The sequence below is a fragment of the Hipposideros armiger genome, unplaced genomic scaffold (assembly GCF_001890085.2).
Source record: "Hipposideros armiger isolate ML-2016 unplaced genomic scaffold, ASM189008v1 scaffold_572, whole genome shotgun sequence".
In the NCBI taxonomy this organism is placed as follows: Eukaryota; Metazoa; Chordata; class Mammalia; order Chiroptera; family Hipposideridae; genus Hipposideros; species Hipposideros armiger.
In genome coordinates, this window is record NW_017731922.1 from 122985 (window position 1) to 132345 (window position 9361).

The 9361-nt window shown below is 52.7% G+C and overlaps 1 protein-coding gene across 7 annotated transcripts in view; it reads right to left on the minus strand.

Moving 5' to 3' along the window:
- Nucleotides 1-1415: 1415 nt before the first annotated feature.
- CYP2D6 (cytochrome P450 family 2 subfamily D member 6) overlaps nt 1416-9361 on the minus strand; it is a 17727-nt gene continuing 9781 nt past the window's right edge. For 4 of the 7 annotated variants that reach the window (XM_019623970.1, XM_019623969.1, XM_019623972.1 and 1 more), the window contains 5 exons: nt 3043-3219; nt 2713-2854; nt 2302-2489; nt 1770-1956; nt 1416-1666 (listed from right to left, as the gene is read on the minus strand). In XM_019623970.1, the coding sequence (XP_019479515.1) occupies nt 1488-1666; nt 1770-1956; nt 2302-2489; nt 2713-2854; nt 3043-3219 (873 nt within the window). In that variant the 3' untranslated portion in view covers nt 1416-1487. The remainder of the gene's footprint in view (nt 1667-1769; nt 1957-2301; nt 2490-2712; nt 2855-3042; nt 3220-9361) is intronic. The other 3 variants (XM_019623971.1, XM_019623975.1, XM_019623973.1) reach the window with 2 other exon arrangements.

The window sequence follows — 9361 nt, forward strand, 5'->3', positions numbered from 1 at the left end:
AATCTCCATGACCCTCTCAGACCCTCCTGCCCCGGGGAGGGGAGAAGTCCAGGTAGCCAGATGCCTGACCTTCTGGAATGAGCCGCCCCGCCTCCTGTTTCCTTCCCCTTGGGCTCCAGGAACACCTTGTTAAATGCAGACCTGCTCCTGTAGCATCAGTGGGTAACCTGGCCCTGGGGAAAGGTTCCTTCCAGCAAAGGGCCCACAGGGCACGCCTGCTTGTGCTTTGTAGAGGCCTCCCAGCTGGAGAACGAGGAGGGAAGGCCCAGGGACTGGGTCCCGCAGCTCCTGAGGAAGCTCTGGCTGGGATGGCACCCAGACTCTGACATCCCCAGGACTCCGAACTACGAATGACAAACTGTCCAATAAATGCACAAGTTGCTGCCTCTGCGGCCACACTGCATCCTTTCCGGGCCTCACATTCTCACAGACCCAGTGTGGCCCCATCCGCACTCCCTGTCCCAACACCTCCTGCCACCAAGCCGACACAACAGTAGGTACTCTGGAGAGGCCGAAGGGGCCCTGGAGGCCCTCCAACTCCATGCCAAGGGACAGACCACGTTCCCTGAATGCTGAGAGCTGGGGAGCTCCCTGTCTTGAAGGCATTTAGAAGGCACTAGTGGAAGCCCTGTCAGAAATGCTGTTGGGTGGGGTCCTCTGACAAAAGGGGCTTCTTCCCTGAGCATCTGGGGTCCCCAACTGTTACCTAAATGCACCAGGGGGTCTTCCCAAGACTCAGGTAATTAGAAACCCTTGGGTGCTGCCCATGTGCTTAGTCCAGAACCAGTCAATGTGGGGTGGGCACAGGTGGAGGACGGCAGGCTAATAAGGTCACAGCCCCAGACTCAGAGCAGGAAGACAGGACCCAGCTGCCACCTAGTGCAACCTTCTCATTGGCTGAAGGGAAACCAGAAGCCCAGGGTCACACAACGTCGTGGCATTGCAAGGACTAGCGCCAGGGTGTCCTCCTCCTCCTGTGGCCACCCCACTGTCACACGGGTCCCAGCCTCCCTGCGTTCCCCACCTTGTGAGGTGCCCTAGATGAAGTAGGGGAGCAGACTTGATGGTGCGGCTGAGCTGCTGGCCTGTGGTACAGGTGTCGGGCCTGAGATGTGGGCATCCAGGCTGAGTGAGGCCCTTTCCATCTCCACCAGGGCCTGACTGACAGCTCTTAGCAGCCTAATCTAGCTCCACCTAGCAGGAGCCAGGACCTATGTGTAGATTTTGTCACCAACCCAAGTAGCTAGTACTGGGTCTCCATGGGTGACTAGGGGGTAAGCTGTCACTTTCTGAGGCTGAGTATACCCATCTCTCAAGTGGGGTCAAATGCCAGGTAAGGATGGCTAAGGCAGGGGCAGGTAGCGGCTGGCCCTGGGGAGGCTCTATCACTGCCAGGGGGGACTCAGAAGCAAGGCTGGAGCCACCAGACTGGTTTATTGTATATCAGGGCCCCAGCTGAGAGTGGGCTGGGGGCTTGGTGTCCCCCTCTAGCGGGGCACAGCACAGAGCTGGTAGGGGGACGGAGTCACCAGGAAGGCAAAGACGCCATGGTCGCTGGGGCGGGGCTGCCCAGCAGGCACCGAGAAGCTGAAACGCTGCAGGAGGCAGGTGAAGAAGAGGAACAGCTCCATGCGGGCCAGGGGCTCCCCAAGGCACGAGCGGCGGCCTGTGAGTGGGTATGGGGGGCTCAGTGAGCCTGGGGCCTGGGCTCCACCCCTTGAGACCTCCGCCCCCAAGAGGGTGCAGTGACCCAGGCATCCCACAGGCACCTGCTGAGAAGGGCATGAAGGCTGAATTCTTGACAAAGTGGCCCTGAGCATCCAGGAAATGCTCCGGGTGGAAGCGGAAGGGCTTCTTCCAGACCTTCTCGTCCTTCAGCACCGAGGACAGGTTGAGCATAAGTGTCGTCCCCTGGCAGGAGATGCCTGATATGGGTGGGGTCTGGATTGGGGGATGCTGAGACCCCAGCCACCAAGCACACATGGGCACACTCACTGCCTGGTACACACCTGTCCCGGCCCCATCCTCTCCCCATGGTGGCCAAGTGCATGCACGGGCTCCTCCAACACCCTGTGGCACATCTTAGTTTGTCCTTTCCACCCGACTGGGGGCTCTGAATGGACAGGGCCGGCCCTGCCTCTGTTCCATCCCTCCACCCTCTCAGGCTGGTACAGCCAGTGCCTATGGAAATGAGGACTGGGTGGCTTGGATTCCAGTTCTGGCCCCACCTGGCAATGGCCATGTTGGGGCTACCAGATGGCAGGTGGTATTGGGCTGGGGTGAGGAGGGCCACAGGCCTACCTTGGGGATGAGGAAGCCCTGCACTTCGATGTCACGGGATGTCATGTGGGGCAAACCCAGTGGGATGATGTCCCCAAAGCGCTGCACCTCGTGGACCACGGCCATGGTGAAGGGCATGCGGGCCTGGTCGGCCATCTCTGGTCGCCGTACCTGCCCTATTACCTCATCGATCTCTTGCTGGACACGGCCTGGACAGACAAGCATCCCCGGAGTGGTCAGACCCAAGGGCTGGGCTCCGACCTCCTCCTGACTCCTGTTTCGGGCAGTGCCACGTGAAGGAGGAGGTCGCTGGGACCTCAGAGCCGGGGCCCAGCCTCTGCTCAGAACTCATGGTAGCCAAACCAAGCTCAGGGACCCCAGGAGGCCCCTTCCTCCCTCAGCCATCCCACCCGGCCCCCAGGCTGGGCTCACGCTGCACATCTGGGTGCAGGATCATGAGCAGGAGGGCCCAGGCCAGCGTGGTCGACGTGGTCACCATCCCGGCAGTGAACAGGTCAGCCACCACCAGGCGCAGGTTTGCATCGTTGAAGCTGCTCTCGGTGCTCCCCTTAGCCTGGGCCATGCAGAGAGGGTGGGCTCAGGGCAGAGGGAGGAGGCCCCCAAATGGCCTCCCACTCTGCACCCAACAGCCTGGGTGCCTGACCACTGGGTGATACCCAGGCCTGCCCCCCTTGCCCAGGCTCATCTCATGGGGCCTTCGACCCACACACCCCAGCCAAGTCCCTGGCAGCTGCCCCTCACCTTCTCCACCTCATCCAGGAAGGCATCAGTCAGGTCTCGTGGTGGCTGCGCTGGGTCCCGGGTCATCTTGTGCTCGGTGACCAGCTCATCCAGAAGGGCCATGAAGGCCTTCTGCGCTGGGAGGATCTTAGTGGCCATCCCTGGGATGTGCATGAGCATCGGGACTGAGTTCAGCAACTGTGCAGGCCACAGATGGGGGACCCTGAGTCGTCCTTCCTGTGCTCAGGTGTTCCCCTTGACCAGACAGGTCCCAACCACCTCCTGGGTGTTGCCACCATTGACCTGGTTCCTCCCTAAGTGCGGGCCTGGCCCGGGCTGCCAGAAGGATAAACCTAAAATCTACACCTCATGGGTTCTGTGGCTTCCAGTGAGGGAGGTGCAGGTTCTTTAGCGCTGTCCTGGGCCGGCTGACCCTGACCCTCTTCTCCCATCTCTGTCTGCACTTTCTCCACCTCCAAGCCTTTCCGCTTGCAGTGGCCTCTCCTGGAATGCCCTTTCTCCGACGCCCCCCCCCCCCCCCNCCAGGCTGCCAGGTACCTGGCTCCCCAGGGCTGGCCGCACTGCTCAGAGCCCCCGCTGGCCTCCATTTTCCCATTCTTCCCTCGCACCTTCAGAGTGAAACTGAGATTTGAACCTGGTCTAACTTTAAAATCCATACTCCCCCTAACAAAAACAAAAGCCAAAAACCAACCAAAAACCCCACAGACCAACCAAAAAACCCACACAACCTTATAATGTCCTTTAGTAATGATTTTCAAATTTTTGTTTGCATATGTTTTGAAAAACCATATATCCCCCATATGGTTTTTGTTTGTTTGTTTGTTTTTGTTTTTTTAGCTGAGCCATCCTGCCACCTGTTGGCTCAGCGGCAGCGGCAGCTCAGCTCGGGCTGGGCATCGAACTGCTGTTGCTCAGAGCTCACACTCTTGAGCAAGCTCTTAACCAATTGAGCCACTCAGCTGGCCCTTCCCCTCACATGTTTTAAGTTAATATCTAATGTCTTTCATCACAAGTTTAAAAGGATATAACTTCTGGCATGTTGTAAATACACTTTAAAATAATGACATCACTCTTTTAAATGTTTTAACTAGTCTTTCTTCACCTCCCTGCAGGAGTGGTGTACTACTATTTTCAGGAGTCTGTGAAGAAAACAGCCCCTGACCATGAACTTGCTGGGGGGTCATCACAGGTAGGAGCCTCTGTCAGGGCCTAGAGGCTGGGACAGGCTCACTGTAGCCTGGATAGGGGTCACGTTCCTTAACCTCAAAAGGCCAGTTGTGTGCGCGTGTGTGTACACGTGTGTGTGTGTGTGTGAATGTGAGAGTTCTGGAGAAATTTCCTGCTTCTGGCAGAATTGAACACAGGTCCCATCCCTCGTGGGCTGGCTGCATGGTCACCTCAGCGCTCGGTGGCAGTGGCCTGGATAAACCCAAAGAAACAGGTGACCCCTAATGCATGTGAGTAGCCCTGTAATGTGGCTCAACACTCCATTGTGAATGGGTGGTGGTGAGCAGGACACCTGCCCGGGGTTGCACACCCTCCTTGATGTCCCTGGTCGGAGAACCCATGGCAGAAGCCGCTCTCCCAGCCCTCGGGCAGGAGAACCCTGTGGACCAGGTGCTGGATTAGGTGCTGCCCACCAGTTACGACGTCATTTAACCCTCACAGCAACCCGAGCTCCCTCTTTATAGATGATGAAACTTAGGCTTAGGGACAGTGACTAGACTCAGGCAGCCCAGGTGACAAGACAGAACAACATTCCTGGTCCCTAGAGGCCCCCTGCTCCCTGTCCAGAGCTATTGGGCAGAGGAGATCATTCCCGTGAGGACAAGGTTATCTGTGACCAGCATCACTGGGAAATGTGGGCCACACCCTTTGGCAATGCTGTTTGCAGGTGAGGTGCCCCTAAGGGGGCCTGTGTGCCGTGGAGATCACCGAGTCCACTTTCGCTTCCATTTTTCTTTTCCTTTTTAATTTAACCAGTCAAATTTCCATTTTTGGAAAGTTTTATTATCACCAAAGATATGCATGTAGATAGTTTGATGAGTCAAAATTTTAAGACTTGAAACAAAAAGCTAGCTACCTTTTGCCCCCTATCCCCCATGATTCCCAGAAGCCAGGGTGGGCATCTTTCCAGCTTCCAGCCTTCCCAGCTGTAGCCTCGGATTTTGCCGCCATGTTTGTAAATAGAAAGCATACCCTGCTTTGTCTTGATTTTTCAGATTTAAACATTATTAATGGATTCCTACATGGAAGATGAGGATTCAGCTCTCATAACTACACACTGCCTCCTCCAACACACACTTCACCTTTCTAGCCTTTCAGTATAGTTATATCCTAGTTTTGTCGCTGTAATTTTTTTTATCTGAGTAATGACACCTTTAACTGTTAAAATTTTTAAAGTATTATGTTTGCTTTTTTGCTGATTATTTTTAAAAAAGATTTTATTGGGGAATTGGGGGAGGGGAACAGCACTGAGGAATCAGGGGAAGGGGAACAGACAAGTTGCTGTCCTTTTGTTCTTCAGTCTAGTTGTGGAGGACGCCGCTTCACTGCCCCATGTTGGTATTATCATTACTCTCTTCCCAGGTGAGGCAGATAGGTCGCTGGCCACTGGATGGCTGCTCACGGCGGCTCTTGGCAGCTCACACTGGCTGCCAGCCGCTCACGCTGGCTGCCAGCCACACACGGTAGCCCATGGCAACCCACTGCAGCAGGGCTGCAGTCTACGCCATCCCCGGTGACTCATGGCAGCCCAGCTCCAGGTTCACCATCTTAGCTGTAGAGGGCAGTGTCACTGGCCCCCATGTGGGATCGGAACCGGGGTCTTACTGCTCAGAGCTGGCGTCCCAAGCCACCTCTTAACCAACGCGCCACTCGGCCAGCCCCTATTTTGCTGATTTTGATATCATTTTGGCTTTTATGTCCCTCTCCCCCACAGTGGGCTTGTCTTATTCATTTTCTAAAATGAAGGTATTTATATAGAGTAAAATTCATCCTTTTTTTTAAAAAAAAAAAAATTTTAGGGCTGGCCGAGTGGCTCAGTTGGTTAAGAGATCACTCAAGAGTGCGAGCTCAGAGAAACAGTAGTTTGATTCCTGGTCCGAGCTGAGTTGCAGCTGAGCTGCCAACAGGTGGCAGGATGGCTCAGCTAAAAAAACAAACAAACAAAACATTTTACTGGAGGAATTGGGGGAGGGGAACAGTGTTGGGGAAGGGGACCAGCTAAGTTGTTGTTCTTCAGTCTTCATTATGGAGGGTGCCAATCGCCATCTGGCTGCCCGTTGGCAGCTCGTGGCCTCTAAGCTCAAGGTGCTGTGTTCAATCTTAGTTGTGGGTGGGTGTAGCCACCATCCCATGCGGGAGTTGAACCAGCAGTCTTGTTGTTAAGAGCGCATGCTCTATCCACTGAGCCATCCGGGAGGCAGCTCAGCTGAAGCTGCCAAGTTCAGTCTTAGTTGCAGGTGGGCATAGCCCATCATCGAACGGGCAACCTTGTTGTTACACCAGCTGAGCCATCCTGCCACCTGTTGGCAGCTCAGTGATAACTCAGCTCAGGCGCAGCATCACTGGCCCATGTGGGAATCAAACCGGCGGCCCTGTTGCTTAGAGCTCATGCTCTTAAGCCAACTCTTAACCAACTGAGCCACTCGGCTGGCCCAAATTCATCCTTTCTAGTGTACAGTTCTGTGAATTTTGACAAACATACACAGTTGCACAACCGTCACTATAGTCCCGATACAGCGCAGTTCCATCACTTCAGAGAATCCCCCCATATTCACTTAGAGCCCTCTCTCAGCCCCTGGCATCCAATGAACAGTTTTCTGCCCCTGTAGTTTTGGCTTTGCAAGATTGTCATGTAGTGGAAACTTCCAGCATGCAGCCTTTTGAGTCTGGTGTCTTTCGCTTGCACAATGCATTTGAGATCTGGCCAGCTATATAACAGTAGTTTGTTCCTTCTTGTTGCTGAGAAGTTGTCCATGGTGTGGATGAACCCTAGTTTGTCCATTCACGTGAACGGACATTTAGGTAGTTTCTGGTTTTTGGCAGTTACAAATAAAAGCACTATAAATATTCATGTACAAGTTTTGTGTAAGCATAGATTTTCCTTTCACTTAGGCAAACACCTAGCAGTGGGATTGTTGGGTTATGTAGTAAGGGTATGTTTAGTTTTGTAAGAAACTCAACCGTTTCCAAATTGGCTGGTACCCATTCTGCGCTCTCACCTGCTTTGAATGAGAGGCTCCAGTTGTTCCACATCATCTCTAGCACGTGCGCCTTTTTTTTTTTTTTTAGCTGAGTCATCCTGTCACCTGTTGGCTACTCAAAGGCAGCTCAGCTCGGGCTGGGTATCGAACTGCTGTTGCTCAGAGCTCAAATTCTTGAGCGAGCTCTTAACCAACTGAGCCACTCGGCCGGCCCTTTTTTAGCCATTCTAATAGGTGTATATCATAATTTGTTTTAGACCAATATTGAGGGTTTGCATTTTAAAACTAGGTAAATAGTATTTCTAGCTGAGTCATGTAGTATACCATAATTATTCTTCTTTGTGCATAGTCTGTTTTGCTTTTTTTTAAATTTTAGTTTCTCTGTACCTATAATTAATTCAGCCAAGCTCTCAAATATAAGTCTCCTTGCAATACATTTAGACAAATTATGTGATTTATCAGTGTGGTCGTTTTCATGGAGACCTACCTCCCGGAGCCCTCCATCCTCCTGTTTCCATCTAGACGGGATGCCCTTGAGGCCTGCTGCTCAGCTGTCCTAGGCTCTCCCTTCACCATCGCATCCTGGGGAGCACCTCACTTCTTTCATGTGTGGGAGCCCATGTTTCTCTTTAATTTTGGTGGAGCACACCCCCTAGTTGCTTCCTGAGGGGTGGTCTTACGATATTACATGTCTGAAAAGGTCTTAATTCATACTTGACTAAGTTTGGCTAGGTATAGAATTCTAGAATAGAAATAATTTTCTCACAGGTTCTGAAGCTCCTCATTGTCTTCTGCCTTCAAGTGCTGACATTTAAAAGTCTGATGAAATTGAATTCCTAAAACAGACTTTTTCCCTTGTATCTCTGGAAGTTTGTAGGTTCCTCTCATGTCCTCAGTGTTTGAGAATTTATTGATGACATAATCTGGGGTGGGTCTCCTTCATCCATTGTCAGAGACACTTGGTGATTCCTTCTCTTCTGCAAACTTATGTCCCTCATCTTTGGGACAGTGTCTTGATAAAAAAGGAATGTATTTATTTAGTATCTCTCCCTGCAACCCCAGTTTGTTGCCTGTGTCCTCTTTCAGAAGGATCTACGATCTAGCTGTTGGTGCTCCTGATGTCTTCTTTGTTCTTTCTGGGAAATATTTTTTTCAATTTTAAATTCTACACTTTGATTGAATTTTTCATTCCGATTATTGTATCCTGTTTTTGTTTTTCAAGATTTAGAGGTTGATATTTGAACACTCCTATTTTAGAGCCTATTCTTGTTTCACGAATGCAAAGTTTTATCTTTCTAAAGACATCAGTTACCATTTGTTTGAAGTTTTCCTCAAATCGCGGGTAGTCTTTAGGTGTCTGAGGTGCAGGCATTAACAGTGGACCAGTGTGCAGCTGAGTCCTTAGATGTCACCTCAGCCTTCCTTTTCCCCTCCCCTCTCCTTGTCGTACAGCACCTCGGGGAGACCTTAAGGCCAGTGTGGGGGCCAATGGATAAGTGCTACCCTGTGACCACTCAGGTAGGTAAGAGCTGGGGACGCTGCTTCCCCTGGAGTGCGGTGGCTGTTGTGGGCACCTTTGGTAGACACAGCGAGAGGTTGGGGCCAGGCAGGGAAGGACTCCCAGTCACTCATAGCTGTTTTCCCCTCTATAGAGACGCAGAATCAAGAGTGGAAAGGAGAAAGCCTCTGAGGCAAGTGATGTCTCCCCTGGAAGGGCCCAGGGCTTGGAGCGCTCTCCTGTTAGCGCTCCATGAGACCCAGAGATGCCCCAGCTCATGGCAGCGAGTCCCAGGGATAGCGGCAGGGCCCCTTCCGGGAACTCACAATCCTACCACAGCTCGAGGAGAATGGAAGGACTTCCCTGGAAAGAACGAAGAACTATACACACCCCGAGTGTGGAGAACAGGGAGGGATGAGATGTTCTGAGGGCCGTTCGGCCCATCTCATGCCCACTTGCTTCTCCTAGCAGACCCCCAAGACGACAGGAGGACTGAGTGGTACTGCCCCCAAGGAGGAGACGGCCATCCTGTCCGAGGATGAGGGGGAAGTGAGTTCCCCAGGGGAGGAAGCAGTCAGCCCCACCCCTGCTGGGAAGGAAGAGGCGGTGGTGG